Source organism: Phaethon aethereus, assembly GCF_964289735.1.
Source record: "Phaethon aethereus genome assembly, chromosome: 1".
NCBI lineage: Eukaryota > Metazoa > Chordata > Aves > Phaethontiformes > Phaethontidae > Phaethon > Phaethon aethereus.
Genome location: NC_138575.1, coordinates 121,932,715 through 121,958,263, shown reverse-complemented (window position 1 = coordinate 121,958,263; position 25,549 = coordinate 121,932,715). Strand labels below are relative to the sequence as shown.

General features: G+C 45.1%; 1 protein-coding gene across 1 annotated transcript in view; it reads left to right on the top strand.

Annotated features, from left to right (window-relative positions):
* Positions 1-613: 613 nt before the first annotated feature.
* Positions 614-25,549, top strand: part of C2CD2 (C2 calcium dependent domain containing 2) — a gene marked incomplete at both ends in the record, with an annotated part of 37,192 nt that continues 12,256 nt past the window's right edge. The window contains 9 exon segments of the mRNA XM_082014054.1: positions 614-907; positions 909-917; positions 3,053-3,151; positions 13,243-13,362; positions 13,570-13,671; positions 17,530-17,652; positions 17,956-18,076; positions 21,155-21,263; positions 24,231-24,292. Of these exon segments, the coding sequence (XP_081870180.1) occupies positions 614-907; positions 909-917; positions 3,053-3,151; positions 13,243-13,362; positions 13,570-13,671; positions 17,530-17,652; positions 17,956-18,076; positions 21,155-21,263; positions 24,231-24,292 (1,039 nt within the window).

Below are 25,549 nucleotides of genomic sequence, written 5' to 3'. Positions count from 1 at the left end.
GGGGAAACCTTCTGTTGTATGAAAACCAACAAAAATTACTAGCCTGACACCTGTGTCTTTCCCGGGCCTCTGAATGCCTCTCCTGCCCCACTGCCACCCACCATCGGAACTCCCCCTTTTTGCCTACCCTCGGAAGCGCTCGTCTCCTCCCGCCCTGCCCACAGGACCGCCAACGGTGCCTCCGAGTGGCGCCGGCTCAGGGCGCAGCCGAAGCCGCCCGGCCGCAGCCTGAGCCCCGGGCACCCGCCCCGAGCCCCGCTCCCTCCTACCCACAGCAGCCGCCGCTCCCCGGGGCACCAGCCGCCTCCTCTGCTGCGGGACGCCGCAGGGGAGCCGCGGGCCGAGCGCCCCCCGCCGCCCGCGCTGGGCAGGGGCCAGGGCCGGGGCCGGGCCTCCCCTCGCCGCCCCGCCGGCAGGGGCGGGCCGGGCGGTGACTGCGCCGTGGGCGGGCGGTGCGGCGCGGCACGTCCCCGGGCAGCCGGCCGGACGCCGTGCCGCAGCTCCCGGCTCGGGCCCTACGCGGGCTGCGGCTGCCGCTGCCCGGCCCCCGGCCCCGCCGCCGCCGTGCGCGCCTTGGTGGGGGCCGGTAGCGTGGCTCCCATTATGGTCAGCCATGGCGTGGCTGGAGGGCGGGCTGGCCGAGCTGCGCTGGTGCGCGCTGGTCGCCCTCTTCGTGGCGGCGCTGGCCACGCTGGCCGTCTACTTGGTGCAGTATGCGCTGCTGGCCCTGCGGCGGGGCCGGCCACCGCCTCCGCTGCCGCCTTCGCCGCCGCGGCGGGACGAGCTGCTGGAGGAGGGCAGCTCGGTGCTGGCCTGGGCGCTGTCGCTGGGCAGCTGGCGGCGGCAGTGGCGGCGGGCCTGGGTGGCGGCGCTCGGCGCCGAGGCGGCGGCGCGGGCGGTGAGTGCCGGGGATGCAGGTGAGGGGCGGCGGGCGGGGAGGCGGGGGCCGCCCCGCCGCAGGGCCCGGCCAGGGAGCTTCGGGCCGCGCCGCATCCGGCTCCCCGCTGGGCCGGGGCCGGGGCCCTGAGGCGGCGGTCTCCGGGCCGTGGGGCCGCTCGCCAGGACAAGGCGGGCGAGGGCAGCGGGTGCCCCTGTGCCGGCGGGGTCTCTCCCCGCCCGGGGCGGCTCTAGGTGCTTTGGGACTTGCCCCAGAGATACATCGGGGTGCCGTCAGCACGCTGCTGCCAGTGCCTGCCGGTGTGTTATTGTCCCTCCGTGCGCATAGGCGCGTGTGTGTACGTGTGTATGCATATATGTGTCTGTGTATGTATATACATACGTATATGTTCGGTGGCTGCTTGTCAGGAATTTGCAGGAAGGAGCCAGCCAGAGGCGCAAAGCGGGCACAGGCGTGGGAGCAGGGAAGGACGGGGAGGAAAGCCGTGACCCCCCACGGCCCCTGGCAGGGGCTTGCGCTGCCGATAACATTGTTCGGGTGTGGGGAGGAGGAAACGATGGAAGCTTCCTGTCCTGGTCTTCGGCACGGGGCCTGCAGCCGGTCCTTCAGCAAATAACTCCCAGAGTTGGCCTTCCTTCGTGTTGTCTTAGGCCATGCTGAACCTATGCGCGTGTCAGTGTAACGCTAACAGCTAGCGTCCTCCAGACAGCCGCGGGCTGGTGGGCTTTTCAGGTGTTTGGTCAGTTTGCTTTTGACCTGGGTCAGGTAAGAAATGCAGAAAAAATGGCATGCCTTCCCATCCCATCCTGCCCTTCTTGCAAAGGGTGGCATCCCGCTCGGTGATTTGTAATGGTGTGCCCAGGTCTAAGAGGCGAGGAGGTTAGGTGAGGCCATGGCAACCTAATTCCCTGGTCCTGAGGACTGAACCTTTGCGACGTCAGTGGAAAATGCTGAGGCTAAACTATCTAGGAAGTGGTGCGTACCCAGGTCTCTGAAATTGTGTGCAGCCTTCTCCCTACATCTAGGAGGTTCATTTCTTGGTGGCCCCAGCATGCTTTTTTCTTGCATGTCAGGGGCAGGCTAGGGGGAGAAGGAAGAGCAAGGCAAATGTGTGCGTGGAAGATAAGGAAAGCGGTTTAACACTTTCTAGGCATCACTACTAAGTTAGGGCAGTGAAGAAAATACTTTGCCCTTCCAAATTGCACGGTGTGGTTCAGAAAAGCATGGGTTGTGCTAAGAAACGAAGGTTTGCTTCGCGCTTGTGGAAGAGGAGAGCCCAGGCAGCTTGGGCACAGGTGCTAAGAACTGAAAGTAACTAGAAAAAAGCGGCAGCTTCCTGTCCCCAGCCAGAGACCAAAGCCATTTTGACAGGAGCACGCACACCCTCCCTCCCCGGGCAAGCAGCTGGAGCCGTCTCTTGCGATGAGTTCACTGCCTGGCAGTGCAGCGTGGCGTGGCTCCCGCTGTCAGCCTCCCAAAGCAATGTCAGCGGCGCACCGCTAATGAAATTCCTGCATGCAAAAACAGCCTCGGGTGACGAGGCAAACAGCGCTGACCGCTCATTGTGGGTAGCAGGTGGAGAATGCAAGTGCTGATGTCTCTGAAAGTATGACCTCACTGCCAAAACAGGTATACGCTGTCTTTTCCTTGCTGCCTATGTGAAGACTGAGTAGCTGTCATCACTGCCTGCCGTCTCACACGAGGAAGGATTGGAGAGGGGAAGGCTTCTTTCCTTACTTCTGTGAGATGGTATTTGGGTTTTCTTAGTTTTGGCATAGCCTAGTGCAGCTGTATTATTAGGCCAAACCAAAAACACCTTTTAAAACTACAGCACTGATTAATCCTTACTCAAGTAGAGCAGTTTCGCAGAACTTTGTCCCTGCTCATGGGCTTTACTTTGGGCTGTGCTGTGTGCCTTGGTATTCTGCTACAGAGAAAGACGAGTTATGACTATGCCCATAGTTATGTCCTAAGTATAGGTTTTCAGGCTCTACCCTGTATTATGTAGTGAGGTGTCGTGCAATTAATACATACAAGTTGCAATTCTGTCTCCGGTTCTTCCAGGAATTTCACTGGCAGTGCGTTTTTATCACTTGTTTCCAAGCAATAGGTTCATCACCTAATGATGTATCTCTTTTTTTTTTTTTCCCTTAGGATTCACAGTTGCTTACATTTGAGGATGATGACCCACAAGAACCACTTGAGCTAGCAGTTAAACAAGTTGTCAGTGTTGTAAAGTCTGCTCAAGAGAAGGTAAACTTTTGTTTTCTTTCAGTGTGCTTTTGGGCAGGAAATGTTGACTTTTCTTATTAGCATCAGTGGGAGTTTCATTTGTCAGTTCTTTGTACCCTGGACCTAAATTTGTCGAGGCTGGTAAGAGGCTGCCTCTCTAATGAACCTGTACAAACCCTTCACATTGATTCACTTCTTCTGCAAGTCATGAGCAGAATGTGCTCCAGGGCTTCTACCAAATGAACAATAACCAGGATTACGCCAAGTTTATAGACACACCTTCAATGAGCTCGGACATCAGCCCTCTCCTCCCACCCCCACCATCGGTACAATGGTTCCCCATCCTATTGCTGAAGCGTGATGGTGGGAATTCATGAAGAAGGAAAGGGACACTTCTCCTCTGGGACAGGAAAACATCTTTGTCTGCCTCTTGCTGTTTGTGTGGCTGATTACAGGTTTGCTTCATAAGTCGGAGCCGGGTAAGGATCAGTGGAACAGCTGCAAAGTCCTGGGGGTGAAGTCTTGACTCTGCTGAATCCTGTATTCAGTGAGGAGCGAATGGTCTCTTTCTTCCTCTTCTACCCCTACTCCACATACTGGGAAGTGGTTTTCACTGTGCTTAGTGCATATAAAATTAAAATAAGGCAAAATGTGGCTCTTAGAACAGGGTAAAAATACATGTATGCTTATTAGCAATGATAGCTTCTTCATTTTCATCCTAGTGACTGCAACTACTAGTCACATCTGAACTAGTGCTCAGCTTTAGGCACCTGCATCAAATTAGCCTAATGCTTTTCTTCTTGTTTTGCTTTGTTATTTTGGTTTGCTTGTCTGATTTAGATGTTAAGCAGCTCTACTATGATTCCTTTGAAAACTATGCATGCTTATCTGCCTGATACACAACTTCATAGGCACACCTTGATTGGTGGCAGCTGGGGATAGCCAACATGTAAAGTTATTCGTGCACTTGTTCTCTCTCTCCCCGCACTTTTTTTGGTTTGTTTTTTTTCTCTTCCCCCGTCAGTGGTTCCTGCCCCAGCAGTGGGGACCAGAGGCTGGAGTTGGTAGAGCTGTAGAGTTGGGACTAGTATTAATCTGTGCCACTGGAAGACACCACAACGGGAAATTGTAAGGAGAGGGGACTGCTAGGTGTAAAAGTGGTGTGCTGTATCATGTGTGAAGCCAGCAACTGAGGGAGATCTGCTACAAGTAAAAGATAGCGACTAAGAACACAAAAACCAGATGTCTTGCAGTGCAGTGTCTAAAACGTTGCTGGAAGGTGGGCAGAACTGCAAATCTGTTTGCATGGGAGATGGCCAGGAGGTTTGGGTTTGCTGGTCGCGCTTGGCCAGTGTCAAAGTTCAGCAGGGGTGCATGAGGCCAGGCCAGCTCTGTGCTCAGAGTACTGTGCCCATGGCTGGACCACAATGAGAACAGCGTCTTAAGGCTAAAACCTGCCTTTGGTCTTGCCTGCGTGCCAGAACCAAGGCGCGACACTTACAGTGCTGGATTTTCCTTAAGTCATATTGTACTACTGGGTACATTTCTGCTGCAGTCTTCATTTAACTTCTGTATTATTTAAATGTAGATTCTGACTGCTGTAGCAGTGAGGTAAGTTAGTGCCCGCGGTGCCCCATGGGCACCTTAACCTGCTGTAGTTAAGCTTGGGCAGCAGAAGGTAGCGAGTGCTGTCTTTGCAGCAGCCAAAGCCTGGGGAACTGGTGGCTGCTGTAGGGCTGATCTCTTGCTCTGCTCTACCTGTGGCTTTGCAATCCGGCACTGTCCCTTGTGCAGGCTCTGGTCCTTGTCTGACCTTGAGTTGAGCCATTTTGGTGTGTTAATCGAGCTGTTTTACTGCAGCTGGCAATCTAATGTGGTTTTGCAGCAGCTTAAACCAATATTAATAATTAATTAATTATTAATTAATTAACAGATGAACACAGTCGTCCTTGCTCATGTCCACTTATAGGAAACCTTTATGTGTTCCCTACCACGTCTCCTTGGTTAAATACTGCAGGAAGATCTGTATTAATATAATATAAGCAATATAAGCACATTTTAAAATGTATTGGTTTAAAACAGGTTTGCTATGTAAACTGGGTAATTGTCTCTCTTACATATTCCTCAGGTAACTCTTAATCTTTGCATATGAATTCTCTCTCTGCAGCTTGTCCAAACTCAAACTTCTGATACGTCTTTGTAACTCGCTACTGGCTCTGAATGTAGTTTGTGACCGTATGCTGCGTGTTTGTTGATGTTGTAGCATCCCGCAGAGCTCTGCGCTTGCCTGAGGCATCGGCTGGCACAAGGTTGTTTCCCTGCAACCGGTTCAACATGCTGCTTTACTTCTGATCTGTATGGCAAGAGCGTATAGGTGCCTTGGTTCAGCAGCCAGGGCTTGGTTTATTGCATGTCATTTCAAGTATGTGTTTGACCTTCCATCAGAGAAGTTGTGGTCATCAAAGTTAAGCAGAGGATTGAGGATGAGAGCTCAAAATAGCAGTAAACATGGGATGTGTAATACTTTAATGAGAATATATGCTGATAGACCCATGTGGTATGTTTTTTGTGGTGGGTGGTCCGCTGTCCTCTGGAATGCTGGGCCTTGGAGCACACCCAGGTGATAGGCCTGCCTGGTGCTGGGAGTGAGCCTCCTGCCTGGGAAGGCTGGCATGCAGTCCTGCTCCGAAACAATACAGGATTGCCAGCCAGACTGTAATTGTTATGTTACTGCTGACAGCCCTGTTCATGACTAGGACACACACTGACGTGCAGTCCTTAGGTATATACATACTGTCCTTGCCTTGAAGAAGCTGAAAGTTGTAAACTAGTGTATGCTCCACAGTGCAGTGCTGCAGACGTGGTTGAGGAAGCTGCTGGTTGTGAGCGTGGCCAAAGCCGTTGTGAAAGGGACAGAGCTGCTCTGTGGCTGAAGGTTACACCACACTGCTTCTTGACAATGCCTCTGTTTATACATCGCCTTCACTCCAATTTTGGGCCAGAGCCTAAATATATAGAATGAAGTAGCCTGTTTTCATTGTGTGGTGTTGGTTGTTTTGTTTTAATAAAGTAAACTGCTAATTCTGCCAACCTTTCCATTACTGCAGTCTATTTCCAGAGGCTTTGAACTTCACAACAGCAACAAAAAAGGCAACAAAAGAGATGATTCTCTTGTGGGGACTTGGCACAGAGGGTTTAGAACGAGCATGCTACAACCGAAGTCTGCCTTCTTTTCCTGCTTCATGCTTAAATAGAAAGGGGGAAAATGCCCTGAGAGTGCCGTTCCTCTAATGAGTGATAATAGGTTACTGTACAAGGAATGACTGTTTTGGATCACAACAGGCAACAGCAAATGTGAAAGCTTCATGTTAATTTTTGTGTGATTAATCTTGCGGGGGGAGATGTTGGAAAGAAAGGGTGACTGTTTTGCAGGCTTGTGAGATGTCCTGTTTTCCCATGGGCAGTGCAGCATTCCCAAAGAGGCCTTATTCACTCACACGGCTGTCGTAGCTTCATCTTGGTATCACTTCATTTTGCAGCCACCCTGCTGCAAGCTGGCAGCCTGCATTCGTGCTGCACTGGGGCGTTGGGGCTTCCAGTTCCACTTGCTCCAAAGCGGGTAGAGATGTCGTGCAGCACAGGCTGCTTTCTGCTCTGTGAAAGACTGGTTTCTCGCCATCATTGCTACAGTACTAACTGGGATCATCCCTAGTTACGTACGTGTGCTTATTTCTGATTATTTTGGGTGGGGTGAACTGTCCTGACCATCATGTGCAGTTCCTATTGTCTTTTAACTCCCTCTTTTGCTTGAAAAGCTGTCCCGGAGCTTTGCTGCTTTAATGACTGAGGTTTTTTTACAAGCCTAAGTGGAATCATGGCCCAGGCAGCTTTTTTTTGTCTTTCTTTTCTTGTTTTTTAGTTTCTGTACTAGTATAATCCTTTATCCTTAATGTATTTAATTTTCTTCCATGGTGCTTGCTGACAGTGAATACATCATGAAGCAATTAACATTTCCTTCCAACCTTTGTTTAGCTTGGCTAAATAAGCTGTTCCTTAAGTCTCCTTTCACAATGTTGTCCTGCCTCGTAAATCACACCCATTCTCTGCAGAAGCTCCAGAAATCGATTTTCTTGAACTTGATGTGAAGTGACACACAGCCCCACAGGTGAGGTCTTACCGTGCAAGGAGGTTACTGCTTCTTTGTGTCTCTGAAAGTACTTTCTTGATGCGTTTTGGGCTTGCAATCTGCCTCTCCTGTGGCTGCTTCATGCTGTGACTGACTTGATGCATGCAGGTCTCTCTTCCTTTGGTGTTCTCCCAGTGATAAGCTACCCTTTGTAGGAGTAGTATTTGTTAATTCTCATATACGCACACTCTGTATTTTGAATTGCTGTTCTCTTCTATTCTTCAAGCGGTTTTTCCTCTTTTCAGTGTGATATCCTAATCTTCCTTTATATTGCTGCTTCCCAGCTTGCTTTCCTCAGCATCCCACTTTCTTTCAGATTTCTCCTAAGGGATTTTGGACTGTGCAACAGAGTTGGTGCCTGACAGGCTCCTTTGTAACTTGCTTCCAGCTTTAACCTCCCTGCTCACTGTACTGTCCTCTCCCTTTCAAACACATCCCTGTTCACCTTAACATGGGAACAATGGAGTACAAGTTTAGTTATCAGTGGGGTCACTCTACTAAAATCGACAAGACAACATATGAATCTAACCTACTTAAGAACTGAGTGTCTTGTCAAAGGAAGACATCAGGGTGGGGATTTGTTTGCTTCAGTAGAGATAATGCTGGTTTTGGCACTGTCAGGTAGCTTGCCTGTCTTCCAGCTGCTACTGCAGATGTGTCAGGGCCTCCTATAGGCTTGTGCCACATCTGCCAGCTCGGCGCAGGGATCAGGGATGCCGTAGCACCCCAACGGCACGATGTGCCTGTGCCTCTGCAACTGAATCTCTCTCCAAGCTACTGTAGTACGAACTGGGAAACCTCTCCTGAGTTTTGTTGTCTTCTGTTGGTCTCTGTTGTCAGCTATGCTGTCTCTCAAGTGGTTTGTGAAGACTTGTGTGTTAGTGAGGCCAAACTAGCATGTCTATTTCTGGTATTTATTTATTTTCTCCCTTCTTAAATATAAGTACTGCTTCCTGTCCTCACACCATTTGATATTCACTTAACTTGATAGGCGGATTGAAAATTCTTCGTGTCCTGCTCCTTGTACTCCCCGCTTGTTTGTTTTATCCCCCCTCCCCTTTTTTCTGTTTGTTTTTTTTTTTAATTTGTATGTCTGTTGGTCTCAAAGGAGTGGATAAATTCACATGTTTTATCAGTTTCTGCTTTGTTTCTGTTGCTGATATAGTAACTCTCTCTCTCCTGCATTCATTCCATCACTCACCCTGCCTTTACCCTCGTGTTTACCATCATCGTGGAAAACTGGTCCGGGGTTGTCTCATTACAACTGCAGGCAAATTCACTTTGATACTGGCTTCTAAAAGTCCACCCCTAGCTGTGCCTGGGTGAGGCGTTGCATTTGTCTTCTCTCCTTCGGTTTGTCCTGTGTCACTTGGTAAACTGCTTGGGTAAAGAGGAAATGGTGAAGAAGCTACAGAAACCCCCTCGAAGTTAGTGCATAGGCTCTGGTAAACAAGGAAGATCATGTAATTCTTCAGAACAGCTGAGTGTTACAACTATCAAAAGGCAGAAGTTTCTCACTAGAAAATTTTTCTTATGGTGAGGTTTTAAGCTAAGCACACAAACTGTCTGTGTGGCCATCGACAAGATAAGTTTTCCATGCCAAAAAAGGAGCCTTCTCCTCAGAGTAGTACTCCAAAACAAATAAGGAAATTGTGGGGGCCCTAAATCTAATAGCATATTGGTCCCTACAGTTGAGATTGCGACAGCTTTCACTGTGTGGCTGCCTCATGGTGTGTACTCAGTTTCTTGTGAAAATGTTAAAGGTTTTAATGACTTACTAATGAGTAACCTCAAGTAACCTGCTCTTTCTGAAAATAAATACCAAGTGTAGTAAAACTGATTTTCTTCCAGGAAAAGAAGCAATGAAGGCCTGTAATGCTGAGGGTTTTACACAGGCAAATGATGCGGTCAGGGCCTGGGGAAGGTGAAGAAGACCTTCCCTGACAGGGCTGTCAGAACTTCCCCCTCAAGTCATGGCCCTTCACCCTTCCTTGGCCATGGGAGGCAACCTGCTGCCATGTGTGGAGGGGGGAGAGAGGAGTAATGAAAAGGCCATGTGTAATGCACAAATCGGTGGGGTGCCGGTGCCAAAACTGAAACCTCAAGGCAAGAGGACACCACATGTGAGGAGCAAATATACTCTGGTGCTCCTTGAGATGTAGCAGCTTCTGCTGCTACTTCATGAATGAAAGAAACTGAAATTCTGCAGCACTGTCCAGAGGAACCGCAAAGGGAAAAATTCAACATATAGAGGGGGAAGGCAAAGCAGAGGGAAGGGCTTTCATAGCTGTGGGTACGCAAGTTTGGACACTTGAGTTTCTCGGAAAAATATTTGTCTTGCTCCAACTGTAGTGCTTTTTCAGTCTCCTTTGTTGCTGCAGTTGTTTATCTGAAAGAGAATTTATTTACTTTTAGGGTAATTGTACAACCAATTTTAGATACGTATAAGATGCTGTGTTACAGCATCTGCAGCTCATTGGAGCTGGGTACCAGTGTCAGGCAGATGGGGAACAGAGCCCATCCAGGTGAAGGAGTCTTGCCACAGCAGCTCACCCACATCGTGAGCTAGTGCGGTCAGGGATGGTGAGAGGTGAGGCTGGAGGGTGTTGAGGAGACAGCAAAAATAACCTTGGCATGGGTGATCACGTGCCAGGATTCAGCGGAGTGTGGGGAGGGATGGCAGAGGGCTGAGGAGGAGTGGGGGCACAGCCTTGCCGGCGAAGGCACCTGAGGAAGGGCTGGGAACCCCTTCCATGGGAGATCCCCAAAGTGCATGGAGAGGCCTTGGCTGCTGACAGGGTGTTTGTGCTGGGGGAGGCTAGAGCTATGGAGGTGCTGGAGGGAGAAAATACCTTGGTTCTACTGGGAGAAGAGTCCTGGTTTCTTTATGCAGCTACTTCACCTCACCCTATTTCTCCTACTTTAGGAGGCCTTGCCTGTCCAGATGTAAGATGACAAAAGAGAGCTGGGGTGTGACCCCTCTGGGAGTCCAGAATTAGCTGGCCACAGCTGCTGTGCAGTGGTGCAACGGCTTGATTTTTAAAGAGCAATTTGTTATAAAAATGACAGGTTTTCTAGACTCTAAAACACAAAGTGTTGGTGGCTGGGGATATCCCTGGTAAGGAGCGGTGGGAGAGAGATAAGGAAGATAAATGAAGTTGAAGAGCAACTCCTTTCCCATTAGTCCAGGTGCTGCTGTTTTCTTGTGTACGTCTATCCTTCCTCTTTCTTTCCCCTGTTGACCAGAAAGGGTTGCTTTGTCCAACCCTCCTTTCTCCTGCTCTTCGTCTGTGCAGGGAAATTGAATTTGAGGAAGCAGGTTAGATGGGGGGCATGGAGGAAGAGGAGAGTAGCACAGGAAGCTGCAATATTTTTCTTCATAAGACTGTTCTGGGGAAAATGGCCTGCATATTTCTGCTCTGGTCTATCAAAATCATCCGCTACGCTTCTAAAGGAATGTCACTTAAAAAGGGAAGTGACAGTTGCGGACTCTTATAATCAACTTCTCACCACTTGTGGCAGCATCTTAGATGAAAACAGAATCGCTTTCTCTTCAAATTTTAGCCCAGAATTCTACTTCGCTCAGTATTCTGACTCCATAATCCATCCTGCTTCCAGAACAAAGTGATTCACCTGATACAAAGACATAGGATTTTCCATTAGCAAACATGGAAACACTCCTTTTTCTGATTGGATTAAAAATTAACTGACCTCTGTACCTGAATACCACAGTTATTTTATTAAAAGTGAGGGGGGAAGGGGAATAGGACTTGGTAGATGTGTTTGGCAGAAAATAAATTAATCAAGGAGACTAAAAGCCCAAACCCTACTGGTTTTGGCTCATAAACTAAAGGTACAAATATTAAAAAAAAAAAGCAATTTAACATCGCTTGACAAGGTGTAGAAAGAAGAGTGACACCTGCAGTGTCTGTTTCCATCCTTTACTTACAGGTAAACACAATTAAGAAAGAAGTGGCACATGAACTCATCTACCAAATCTCCTGCCACATTTTTTTTTTAAGAAGTAATGAACCATGTACCTGGCAACCTTGGCTCTTAGACATCCAGAAATTCCAGACAAATGGCTCTGCATCACATGTGCAGCAAGTCCAACTTGTTTTGAATGCACTGAACTTCCTATGCATGTGTGGATGAAATGTGCATGGATGATAAACCACTGCATTTAGGACATGCAGGTGTCAGCAGCTTTTGCATCAGACCTGTCCTTTTTCCTCCTCTGCCCTCAGAAAAGAGAGAAGAACTTACTCATTTTTTAAGCCTTTCAAAAGCCACCATGCCAGTCCAGCCTCGTGAATGAAAGAAGTGATTCTGTGTTTCAACTGAAGTGAAATAAGCAGTTAGGCTCTTTGGTCTTTTAACTATTAAAAATGCTTAAAAGTTCTTTGTGTTCTATCATAATAGTGGATGTTCATGTTGATTATATGGGATTAAGGGTCAGGAATCACTTCTGAAGTAATTTAGACTTTGGGGAAGGGGGGAGGTGAAGGAAACTGATTTGTCCACTTCTAAACTATAAATTGCAGAAGACCAACCTGAAAAGGCAAATCTTGTTGCTTGTGGGTGTGGTTGGGTTTTTTATTTGTCATGTCCACCCCGTCCTCCAGGTCCTTTGTAATTAAGTCTCTACCTTAATGGATGTGCTCTGAAGCCCTTGATAATGCTCTGATGCTTCTTAAAATGTATGCTGTAGAGCCCAAGGAGATGAAATACATTTAAGGAGAGATTGATAAGGATCTTCTAGAAGGTACATGATTCATTTTAAAGCCTTCAGCTTCAATTCCAGTGCCCGTAAGTGAAGCAGTAAGTGTCCAAACATAATTTAATAGCATACATTCAGAGTTTCCATCAAACAAATCTTGCAGTGAATTATTTGTCTGTGCATTGCATTATCTTGGTTAATGTTGCCTGAGCCAATCTATGGGGGGCTCAGCTATCCTTTCCAACGGTGGAGCTGGGGGGACAGTAACTACAGAAGGACAGTGACAAGCATCTCTTCAACTAGCAGAGCCGTTTGCAAAGCGAGCTTCTCTCCCCGGCATCGTGAGTGATTTCTGACTTCTGTTCCTGGGGTTTTCCTGTGCCGCCAGGCACTTTCTGTACACTCTGGGAATTTTGCATGGCAGCTCTGGCACCTCAGTCATTTTGCAGAGGAGAGGGAGGAAAAAACATTCAGTGTTTGTAAACTCATTGTCATAACAAATTAAATTACTGCTTATAAAAGTGAGGGAGTGTACTCAACAAAGTCAATTGCAGTCAAGTGGCATACAGGCTTTTTGCAGGCATTTAGCTTCATCACTAAATTCCAGGGCCTTTCTCAGTTTGGTCAAAGACTTGAATAAACTTTTAAAGGCTCCTGCCCCTTCCCATCCCACTGGGAACCGGAATTACTCAGACAAAATCCTCTTCTGTAGCATATGCCAAAGTTTCATGTTTGTAGGATACCACTAAACCAAACATTGTTTGGTAAAACCGTCTGTCCTGTAGTACTTAGTTTGCGGCAGAAGAGGAAGAACAACAAACTTCTTTGTCTCCCTTGTGCAAAACTGTGATCTTTGAGCTTTTATTATGTAGATATGTGAAAGACAAAGGAGTCTCTGTCAGGTGAGGAGCTACTTTTGTGTTGGATAACAATACAAAAGAAATTTTGGAAAATACCAGAATTGCCAGGTACTAAATTCTGTGTCCAGAAGTGAACACTTGAACTTTTTAGAAGTGAATGTACAGAAGGACGTAGGGTTGTTAATGAAATTGCTTAGAAATCTTCCACCTATGCAATTTAGCATAATTTTGGTAGCTTGAAGTTCTTCCTTTTCTTAGTTCTTTGCTTGCCTTCAACAAACTTTCCTCTGAAGACTAAAGTATTTTTCCCTTCCTTTGTCTCCCCCCATCCCTTTCATTTCTTTAGGTGGTTTCTTGCAATGTTGTGGGCGATGCTGTTAAATTTGTTGTCACTGTCTCGCATACTTCACCCGCAGCTGCAGAAAGTCAGTCGTACAGCGTGAAACTGTCTCCACTTCACTTGCAGGTAAAGTATTAAGTGCTATTCTCTCTCTTTTTCCTTTTGTTATGTCCCATCCCACAGCTGAGCTGAACCTCCTGTTTGCAAAATGCATGCAAGCTCATGTTAAATCTGGTAAAACATTTAATAATATTACGGTTTCCCTCTGGGGCAAGCGATAAATTCATACATTAAGCCACCTCTTTAGGAGTCTAACTGCTTTCCTATCCACAGCTTCAGCTCTACGTGAAAGAGAAAGGAGAAGATGTCAAAGTTGAGTGGTTCCTCACTAATGCCAATGAAATCAACTTTGAAATCCAGCCAACAGTGCAGGAGGTCAGTCAGTAAGTTTTATTTGTTGTAATGGTAGAGAAGATGGGTCTCCATCCCTTTGGTGCAAAACCCAGTGTAATGCTTTAGGTCAGCAGTAGAAGTGTCTAGAGCTAAGGTATCAGATGAGGCTGAAAGAGCTGAAGCAAAAATGCCCATTCTTTTCTGCTGACTGCCTTCAGTAGAAGTGTGGGGCAGTTACCTGTCAGCAGCGTCATCTTGAGCTGCTTCAGTGAAACCTGCCGTGGCTCATCTCTCAAAACCTTACATCTCTGAAATCTAGGAGCATTTCTCAAGATTCCTGAAGCATTAAAGATAAATCAAGTCTGCACTTGACAGACAAATGACTTCACAAACATTGTTCATCCAGATTCAAAGGTGTGAAAAATGTCTGTTCCTAAATACCTTCTCTCAGCGCACTTCTAAAATAATAAAGAAAAACAATTGTAATGCTATTCCCACCAAAGTAATTACAAAGTTGCCCCTTTCTTAACTTAAACGAATTTTGAAATCTGGCAACAATAGTTCAGAAAACAGCTCTGAAAAAATACAGTTATTTAAGGAAATGATGGACGGTCTAAAAATAACTTGAGCATTTTGAAATTGCACGTTATCTTAGTATATAAACACTGATTCATTGGGGTTTTTTTTTATTGGGACATCCTTTGAAGGAGTTTCTTCATGACTGAGACTCTCTTCTGCCTTTGACCCTTCACAACTATTTATTTTCTTTTTGGCATAAATGCGGTGACTTAAGCCTTTCTTACAACAGTGGGTGAAGACTTGCTTGTGTTTTGTGAAGTTAGTTTTCCAGCTGAAGGCCTTGTTAAAAAATAGGTTTATTGTACAGTAGAGCTGCTTCTAAAGACCTGTACTGAGTGACCTAGAATCATAATAAATTATTACCGCAGTTTTTGCACACAACAATGTGGAACTTATAACTAAAGACAGACAAGTCTTTTGAAGTGTGTTTTAATGTAGATTTTAGTGTGCATGCATAGCAGTGTAAATGACCTTCAAGTGTTGGGGTGGCATGCTGGTTATCCACGTATTGACCAGTCATTAAGTACTTACTGGCAAACGCAGATGACCCTGGTACAGTCACTGGACGTCACAACCTGCTTTTTGAGAGATGCCCGAGTCCAGGATTGCAAAGGAGTTGCAACTAGTTGCACTTTGCCCATGTTTTTAAAATGAGCCTACAAAGTTCTTCATAGTCAAGGGCTTTATTTTCCACTTTGAAGTTTCTATTAGCACTTAGGGAAGAGGGGAGGCAATAAACAAAGAGCTAAAACCTATGAGCAACCTACAGCTTGGCAATTGCTGCAGCTCCTAAACTTAAATGTCAGCTTTTGTGACTTGTTTTTACCTCTTTCGGAAGCAATATTGTGTGTACAAATAAATACCTTTAATTGCTTGTGATTATCTACACAGTGGTTTTGTCATCAGTCAAACAAGGTGGATATATTAACCAATTTTCTGTTGATAATAGCTGGGTGAACCTGAGTTGCGTTTGGCAACCTGGCTGGCTGGCCCGGCTTGGGTTTGCATGCGGCTGTGCTGGTGTGCCTCAAGCTGGCCACAGTAGCTGGCTGTACGCCTCTAGCCCATGTCAAAGCCAAAGTAAAATGTGTAGTCTTAAGCCTTTTTCGTTGGCATTTAAGCCATTATGGCTTGCCTTGTAGAGGGTGGTGTGATGGAGCATTACTTTCCAAATAAAGATGGCTAAAAACAAGGTTGGGATGGAAGGAGGGTCTTAACCAAACTGCTTTCCAAGTAACTATGGAAACATCAGAAAATACTTGTGAGTAGAAGTCCAATGACTATTGTTGCTGTTGTTACCATTAAATAACGAATGTCAGATTAGGTTGGTGGCAAAGCGAGAGTTAGCTGGTATTTTACAAGTTGACACCGTTCTTCATCAAACAATGTTAGGTAAGGGCAGGGGAGGGAAATTACTTCCAAAACAGTGAAAACTACCTACGGCTTTCCGGCTTATATAAATAACATAAGTAATGAAATTACTGAAACTGAAGCTTTAAACAGCCTAATTTGTTTCCTTAATATTTTTAAAAGTAGAAGAGTATTATCTGCAGGTTGCAGAAGTGTGCCGCTGCCTCTTTCCTTGGCAGTTGTTTGAGGGAGCACGGTGTGAAAAAAGCAGTTTCTGTGGGTCTGGTCGATGCTGTTGTACATTTTGAACCGTAGCGACCTGTCATCAAAGGGCAGTTAGGTAAGAAGGCAGTGAAACAGGATTTCTGTACACAACATTCCTGGGATTTTTATGAAACACCCGAAATGTTTCTGTAACGCTTGGGTAATTGGGAAAGGGCTGTCACTCCAAATCTGTTTGACTTGTTGTGCAAGCTGTGAGCATACTTTTAGGAGTGCAGAAGCCATTGCATGATCATTCTCCTACACCTAAGAAAGGACCAAGGCTTTTGAAATGACTCTCATGCCAAGAAGTCTATGCTGACAGGCACATCTCTGCAGCAGAGGAGTGTGATGCAAGGTGTCCAGGGTCACAGAGCAAAGCCTGTGGTCTGCTGCATTCCCAGAGGGACAGTTGGCTGAGACTTGAGCTGGTACTGCCTCAAGGCTTCGTTGTGCAGCATGGCTGCATGGGTCAGGTAGCACTGAAAGCTGGTGGTGCACAGCCATGGTGTTAACAGGATAGTTTATCAGGGTTAGGCCTTCAGGTCCCCACTTGATCTCCTGCTGGTACACATCGGGTGTCCTTGTCATCAGTGTGCATTGTCGTTGCAGCAGAGCCTGGTTTGCCATGCATGCCAGTTGTAGGCATGCTTCCGTCAGACAGCAGCGTGCAGAAGGGTGCCTTTTTTCTGCTTTGTGTGATTATTGCATTCTCCAGCTATTGTGTAAATTAGTTCCTTTTCTTTTAAAGCCTTGTTCTGTAATAGTAAAATCTCTCAGGTGCAGCGTGAGGTGAGAGAAGACAGATGAGTTCTCTGTTGTTTAGGTCAGATCTTTGTCTCCTCCTTCAATCTTTTCTTTTGAAGGAGAAATCTCAGTGAGGTTTCTTTTCTGAGCGGTTGGGTATCAAACTGCCCTTTCTGTGATAGCTTAATTTAAAAATCCAGTCCCTGTAGGTAACTGAGGAGAAGAGACTTTCTGAGCGGTGTGACGTGGGAAGCAGGCTTCTCCAGGAGCACAGGGAGGGCAGGGGCAGTCCACCGTCTTCATACACCTTACAAGTAATCGTGTGAAGCTACATGTGTAAGCAAAATCTGTGGTCTGTTCTGCTCCCTCAGAGATAGTGGTGTTAAGCGCAGATTGCCGTGAAATTTTTGAATGGACAAACATACAAGTCAGTCCCCAAAGCAGCATGTCCTTACAGTGTGCTTTTCAGCAAGGTTGAAGACCTCCAAGAGATGCTATAATAAATTTTTTTCAGTGCAGCACAGGATTAGCTTGTTATCAGCTGTTGCAAGCTGGCATAACTCCCATTAAATCAGTGGAACAGTGCCGATCTGCTTATCTGATGACCTGCTCTGCTCTCTGTGGAGTGCAAAGCAGTACAAAAACTTTAAAACACCATCATAAGATATAAACTGTTAATGAAACTTCTGGTTTTGTGGCTAATAGCTCTGCCTTCCTAATTCTCAGAACAGCATGTGACTTTTTTAGTGTATATTTCTAGTTTTCCTTTGATGCTTGATATAGAAATTTAAGTAATTATTCACATGATCTCTTGGTCCATTTTGTTGTTGGCAACAGAAACCGTGTCTCTCTCTGACAGAGTTAATGTTCAATAGCTTTGGTGGTTTAGATATACCAAATTAATTTTGCCTTAACTTTTATTCTTCTGAGTTTTGAGAAGCATGATTGTTTGTCTCCTCATAGGGACAGACAGCAGGGACATGTGCAATACCTGAAACACTCAGAGATGTTTTGAAGAACCTCTTTAGCTCAGTTTCTCCATCTGTAGTGTTGAGTACGAGGCCTACAGATATAAAGGAGGTTCAGGTAAGTCTTATTCCTACCTAAATCTTTTGAGAAGTCTCCTTTGGCTTAGTGTTTTCATTATATATTCGTGACTCACAAATGAGTAAGTTTAACACCATTTAGTGATGAGAAACAACTGCAACACATTCTTTAAAACAACATAGCCTTTGGCAGTGAAGGCTTTGGTGATCATAACTCCTGTGTGGCTATCTGTTGATGTTACACCCCATCACACGTCTGCTTCCCTATATCGATGTGACAGAAGTTAAAAGTATTTGGTATTTGCATAGGTGCGATCCCTCTTGTTCTGCTTGCTTTTCACAGAATGTACAGAACATAAGCCTTCTCCCTCAGGGCACTAGTCCTCCTAAACCTCCAAGGGCTCATGAACTCAAACTGTTGGTGAAGAACATTGCAGTAAACCTAACTGATCACAGTGCTGCAGGTAACGTAGTCCATGCGATGCTGCTCATTTTCAGGCAGGGTGGTTGTTTTTTTTTTTTTCCTTCTGGCTGAAATCATTTGGAAGTTCTGGGTTACAACCTTCTCTCAAAAGAAGATGTAAGAAATTGCCTTAATCCAAGAAACGGACTTAGTCATGCTTATACAAAACTGTGTATGTTTTGATTTATTTGAGTATTTAAACATCTTCTTGTAAACAAATCCATCATTTTTGAAAAAAAAATGAAATGAGCATATTTATAAAGTTGGTTGATTATTTTCTGGAGTTTAGTTTTAATTTCTAAAAGTTATTGTTTTGGGTGTGATAACCCCAAGATAGGAGGCTCACATCCAACTCTCCATTAACTGTTAGCAATGACATTGGTTTGGTTCAGTATTACCTTATTTTTACAGCTGCTTTTCTTTACTTTTGAGCAATTGTTGATTTATCTAAAACTCTCCTCCTCTGTGTAAACTCTCCTCAAAGGTGGTGTTTTGTTGACGGGAATTTTTTCCCCCTAATAAAGTACCTCTGTGGGGAGGGGAGGGAGTACCTCTTGCAAGTGGAGAATGAAGCCAAAAAGGAGGTCACTGCCTAGTGAAATTGCAGTGTTGGTTTTGGAAAGAAGCACAAAGCCTGTCTAGCAAGTATTCAGACTTCTTCAAGTGCGAGCATGCCTGCATGACTGATTGAGGCACGAGCAAGCATATTTCAGATTTTGTCAGCGGAAGTAGAAATTTGAGGCTCTTATTTATGGTCACTAGCAATTCTGTAACAGTCTTCTTAATGGAAGCTTGTGGCTGCTAAATTGGGCAAGGCACTAGTTTTGGATAAATATATCCTACTTGCTGTACTCCTTTTTTCAGTTGGATGTAGTAGGTTTCTGCCCCAGACTCTTGCATAATACTGCTTAGCTCATCCTGCTTGGGAGTGATTCCCCTAAAACTTCCTGCAGACTGTTCCTTTAAAAACAAATTATTTTTAAAGCAGCTCTGGAACTCTGCAGTGAAATATCCTATATAAATAAAACTGTGCTGGAAACTGTAGATTGCAGGAAAACTCACTCAGAATTTGTTATTACTCTACAATTTTGTAGGGCAAACTACATTTTTCAAAAGAGCAGATCATTTTGGCTGTCTTTAAAACTCATGAGATGAGATACCTTTATGTGCATATGGTGCATGCAACAGAGGATTCATCTTAGAGGAAACCTCTCTGCTCCCTCCCTGAAAATGAGAGGAAGAAGGGACAATTAATGTGCTCTACTTTGGGAACCCAGATACTGAAAAGCAAAATCACCATTTGCTCTTCTGAAAGGAGATGGAGGGAATTTTGCTGGTTCCCTAGCAACTCTGGGAGTGTAAACACTTTGGAACAGAGTATGAGGAATAAAGCTTCAGAGCGGGATTTAGCTGGTACACTGAAAACGCAGTGGAAATACTGCAGAGCTGGGAAGGTCCTACCTTCTGGACATAGCTTGCTGCCTTTTAATTATTGTTCCCTTCCCTTTTCCTGCAGCAATACTTAATTATCCTATTGCAACTCTGAAACTCAGTAAGAGTGTGCAATATTGCAGGCTAACCTGCATAGACATATGGGGCAGTTTGTCTGTCTTGATCATTATCATCCTATAAACCATGGGTGCTGACAGGATTTATAGAACCTTGTGACTTTCCTGTAGATATGTTAGTTGAGATGGTAAGTAACCAGTAGCAGAACTGGCTTCTGCTTATGGGCTGTGACCATTTTTATCTCCTTAGTTTGTGTATGCAAACAAAGATTATTCTAGATTTAGTACTATACAGTCCACAGTGTATCATCTAGGTCAAAAGTGATTTCTGCTGTTAAGGAAAAAAATGTTAGTTGTGTACACCAGGGCACGCAGGGCAGAAATGTTGAAATAACCTGTTCAGTATCAGTCAGTCAGTGACTCCCGGTGTAATTTCACGCACAGCTATACAGGCAGTTCTGCCCTGGGATGCTGAGATCCACTGGCAGCAAGAGCAGGCTGCAGAGACATATGGCTGGGTTAGCAGGAAACTGCCCCAGCTTCATTAACTCAGGCTCAGCGTGCTGTGAAAGCAGCTAAACTACTTACTCAGGGTTAGCTTGGATCCCAAATAAGCTGTATGTACCTAGTGCTTTGTCTCCTTTAATAACTTTGCCACGCCCAAGCTGCTCCTATGCCCCAGATAGGGCTCATCCATAGCTGTGATGCACTGCCAGAGGACAACTGAGAGTTGATGATAGTAAATATGAACCTAGATTCTTCTGGAGAACTGGAGGCAACATATCTTTTGTGCGCTTTGCACACAGTCAATACTGAGCTTTTTGCCTCTTCCCTTGATATTTTAGAACCCTGGGACTGAAATTATTTCTGGTGCTATGAAACCCATACAAAAGAAATTGCTTTGAGAGTAACACATTGTGCAAACTATTTCCCCTTAGACCAGCAATATAACTACTCTAATATGCCAGTTTGCCACACTATCAAATTCCAAGATCAAGGTAGAGATAATTCTGCACTAATACTCTAAAATGCCATGAACTTCTTAAAAACCACAGTCCACAAAGCCATTGTTAATTAACACTACTGTCACCATTCACTTGCTAGCAGAAGTAGCTTGCTTTGATGTGCAAAGAAACCACTATGACTGTGGCCAGTAGGAACTTTGAAAATTTCTGGGATTTTTTTTAAGCAGCTGAAAGCAACTTTACACCCTCCCACCAACACCGCCACCTCCTTGCTGTTCATTCTGTCTCCCCATCCTTTTTGATCTTTTTATGCCTGCACTTTTTTGCTTCTTGCCAGAATTGAGATCCAGGCGTCATGTTTCACACTCTGTAGGACTGTGCATAGGACAATGATGACCCAATCTTGACCATCGCCATTAAATGTAGTGGTATACAAACTAAGGGGAGGGAAGAAATTTTTTCTGCTGGTGGGTAAGCAAGTGTTTCCAGTATGCTATTCAAAAGTGCAATATGTAAGGAAGGGGGTTCTTTGCTTTCTTTTGAGTAAGTGTGCCTCCTGGGGATGCAATATTAATAACTTGATATTGATTTTTCTTGCCCTTACAGGCAGCACAAACCTTGCATGTATAGTTCAGTTGGATGACCCTATACAGAAGTTTTCCAGCTCTGTAGCCAAAAATGCTGCAAATCCCTTTTGGAAGGAAGAGTTTATCTTGTAAGTAACTTAGCTACTGAGAGTACTTTTACAGTGAAGCATCTTTTTTTACTTAAACTATATGATTTTTTTTGAGGGAAGAATGGCATTTTGAAATACCTCCAGTCAGATGGCCTCAGAGATTCAGGATATCTAATTACATTCTGCATGGATATGAGATCAAAATAGGTCTCTATGTCTTCCCTGGTAGATGTCTGATTCTAGTAAAAGACAGCAGTAAGAGGCATCATAAATCACCCTGTTCTTTCATACAGTGCCAAAAAGTGTTAGCAAGGTTTTGAAGTCACTTTACCTTGAAAACTGTATTTGAAGAAATCTGATGTCTCTCCCTTCCCTCCCCTGAGTGGATGTGCAAAAAAATTGACCATCTAAAAGAATAGTAGCTATGATTAAAAAGGGAGTGTAAAACTAACAAGATTCTTTTCCGTACAACAAAAATGGGACTTTTGGGCAGCCTGCACAGTGTTTTGTGACTCACACAGCTTCTGTAAATAAGTTCAAAAGTGAGCAGTTCTAAAACTTCTTTCATTTTCACTTTCTAGCAGCAGAGCAGAAATACCTGGTAGCTTCTGTACTGTGTGAGTTGAGGAAGAGGGAGTCACTGATGGCAGGGTGGGTCAGAGGGATGTTTCTCTAGTGGCTTTAAACACATGCGCAGGCAGGCAGAAGCAGCTTCCCAGGGGAATGGGGTAGAGATGCTGCCATGCAACACACTTTTTCTTCTACCAGGTTATTAATGTGGGAGGCTCTTGTCTCGGTTCCATTCCCCCCTCTCTCGCTCTCTGTAAAAAATAGTTACATTTCGGAGAGTAGTATTTCAGTTGGTTTTCTGTGATGTTTCTCTTCACTGTCTAGTCACAGCCTGCCATTCACTGTATCCATTCCCTCTCTTGCAAAGCAGAGGCTTAGCTTACAAGGACCTGTGCGTGTCCATGCCCAGTGCTCTCTTCCTCGAGGAGTGGTGCGCACTTTTGCGTGCTCCTCCTTGACTTGAAGGGGGAGTGAGCGTGCAGTGCATAGATCTTTTTCTGCCTTCTCATCACAGTCTGCTGGACTGCGCCTGTGAACGTTATGGAGGGTGCACTGCAGAAACAGGAGAGCTGAGGGGAAAAACCACAGAGGCTGTTTGATTGGAAGGAAGGTGCCAGAGGATCGGTCATCACAAGCTGAACAGGACTTGGAGAACACCGGACCCCTCTGCATGTGGGCAGGGGGTGGAGGTGATTAGAAGTCACCAAAGAAAAATTGGATGTTGTTGAACAACACTGAAAAGCCCCACCTTTCTATGTGGTCTGATGGAGATGTGTGCACCTGCTTCTCTTCCTACTGTCAAGTGAAAAATCAGTGACTTTTAAGGTCTGATTTTGTATGAGGACCTAAAGTTTTTGTGGAAAGCTGCAGATCAGACAACATTCTTCTGTGACAGTGTGCTGCATGGCCATCAAGACTTAAGGATTAATGTGATGTGATTTCTTCTCCACGATAAGAGTGGGGGGGAAAATGCACTTCTGTAGCAGTTTTCCATTCTAGAGTATCTCAAAGTGCTTCAGCCACCGGGTCTGTGAATCACTTCAGCCATCTGTTGGTAGAACAAGCATCCATGCTTGGTGTTGCAGACCAGATGTGTTCCCAGTGAGTTCGGACAGGAAATTTGTCAGAATAATACCCTTTCCAACTGAAAGTGCAGAGAGAGGGCAGACAGGATGTGATTAAGTTGACTGGAATTTGGCCTTGATGCTACGCATAATACTGGGTTTTCCACTGCGTTGGCTGCTTTTCAGAAGTGCATGAGGTAAGCTTGGGGAGTTTTACAGATGAGTGATCAGGATTTGGCTGCATACCTTCTTTCAAGTTCACATCCCCCACCCCTCCTTTTCTTTCTTCAAAAACGAAAATACCTACCAGTCTGAAGATCAGTATACTGACCACCATGTCAGGCTCTGCTTTAGCTTCATGGAAGGAGCAGCAATAGTACCATCAAGGTGCTTCCTTTCAAGTTTCGGAGGTGCACGAGGGGATGGGAGTGGCAGGGAAAAGCTTAAAACCTGCTGCCTAGATGATGTCCCACAACATCTAATGGAGGTGGGATGCTTGCAGCCAAGGTCACGCTATCCTGAAATGGAGACAAACAAAAATAAGATACATCTATGCATGCCTGTAAGGTTTTTGGCAGAACACCTATTGAGAAGGTTATAAAATCAAGTTTCACTGGAAGGTTCCTTAGTAGGTACCCAGTTTGCTTCACTGTCTTCATTAGAGGAAAGGTTTTGTATCTATTGTTTAGTCTATCTTACGAAGTACTGCACATGCCTATAATTCTAATAGTTCATGTCGGTTCTGTCACACAAAAACTAGTTCTTGTTGTCTTGCAAGATCCTTGAGCCTTATTTCAGAAAAGTAATACTGACTCTTCTCATATAAGACAAACTACCTTTATTTACTTGCATCTATTCTGCTTTTGCAGGACGCTTTCCTGCTTTGACAGGATACCCCACAGCTTTGAATGAGTTGTGAGCTGGACCTGTTCCAGCATCTTGACCTACAAATCCGATCCTGACAGGAGAAAATACCTTCTTAGTGCTGTTGTGTAGCAGTAGACTAGGGACCAACACCAGCTTGAAGGACGGTGTTTGTCAACTGCTGGGGAGAGGAAAGGCCTCTTAAATTTTAGGAAATCAAACTTGTGCAACAGTGCTGGAGGGAACCAGGCCATGGTTTTCTGACTATTATCCCTTTAGTCAGTCTTACCTGAGGTCAAAAAGACGTGAGGCACGCAGCGTACCCAGTGACCCAGCAGTGCTGCCATGTAGTGCTGCCTGCCTCGGTTAGCAAGTTGTACTGACTGGCTTAGTGCGGGCCAAGAAAAGTTAGGGTGTTGGCAACCAGAACAGGAAAGGGGGAAACCTAAGTGGGAAGGAAAATCTGCCCACCTGAAAAGACCTAACATAGTTTCATTTTATTTCACAGTGAACTAAGTGCCAAATCAAAAGCATTGCAACTGCAAATAGTAGAAGATGGAAAGTTGGATAGTAAGTATTAAAACTGCATTATTTTGCATGATCAGCTCATGAGCATCGCTAAATGTTGACAGAAGTCCTCTTTTAGTTCTACCTGGCTGTATAGCCAAATGAGAAGCTTGTCAGATTCCTGAACCTGCATTAAAGTGTAGATGTCTTCTGCTGACTTGTCCTGGTAGTGAAATCAGGTATGCCTCAAGCATGTCTCTCGGCAGCCCTGGGGGGAAAAACAGCAGTGGAAGGGAGATCAGCTGAAAATAGCCAGCCAAACTTGTACGAAAGGGACAGCTTGGGGAAAATTTATAACTTAAGTTTGTGGGTTTTAAACTCTGTAAGCCTGTCCTCAAATGCAGGTCCCAGAGTTGAAATCCATGGAAGATTGCGGAGTTCTTGCACAACACTGATTGACCTGGGTTAAGTGCTGTCTAGGTACACCGTTACTTCCATCCGTAATCATGGACAGAAGCGAGAATACACTGTTCATGTGTGTCTGTCCTCCCCTGAGTTAATGCTACAGAGAAACCTTGAGTTTCTTTCTAGACTGTCAGCATACTGAGTCTTTTATGTGCTGATATCCTAATTTTTCAGCCTTTTGAACTTTTAACAGATCCACTGTGAGCAATTTTGGTTTCAAGTTAAGCTTTCCATGTTTTTCTGTGGCTGAAGGGAATCATGTGTGTTAATTCTAAATTCTTCCTTTTCAAGCCCCAGAGGCTGCCTAGCAATTACCAGGTATAAAACACACTAATTCTGATCATATGGGATTAAATATAAAACATGAAACATTTTTACTACTAGATTCGGTTGTTGCAGTTTGCAGTTAGCCTTCAGTGGCAAGAAAAACCCTCCACTGTACTATTGCATTCGGTTTATTTGGAGGAGTGTTACTTCCCTAGTGGGAATAAGGGATGGGTTGCTGCTGAGACCAGAGAGCATGCTGAGGTGTTTGCATGAGCTTTCTAAACTTGCTCCAAGTGCTTCATGACTTGCAATTTATTGAAGTGATGAAACAACATCTTAAATTCTTCTCCTATACACTGCATATTTTGCTGATACAGAATTTTGCTGTAGCTAGAAATAGTAACTGTATTTCACCTCTTGGATCCATTTGCTTTTTCCTTCTTATGTCAGGTTTCAGGTAAAAAAAAAAACAAAAAAGAAACATTACTTTTTGACACTCAGATATTTCTCTGCATTTTGGTACTATTGGTTATATTCAGCCTAGTTCAGGAAAAAGTTCTAAAGTATTAGTCAAAGCTCTTCATACCC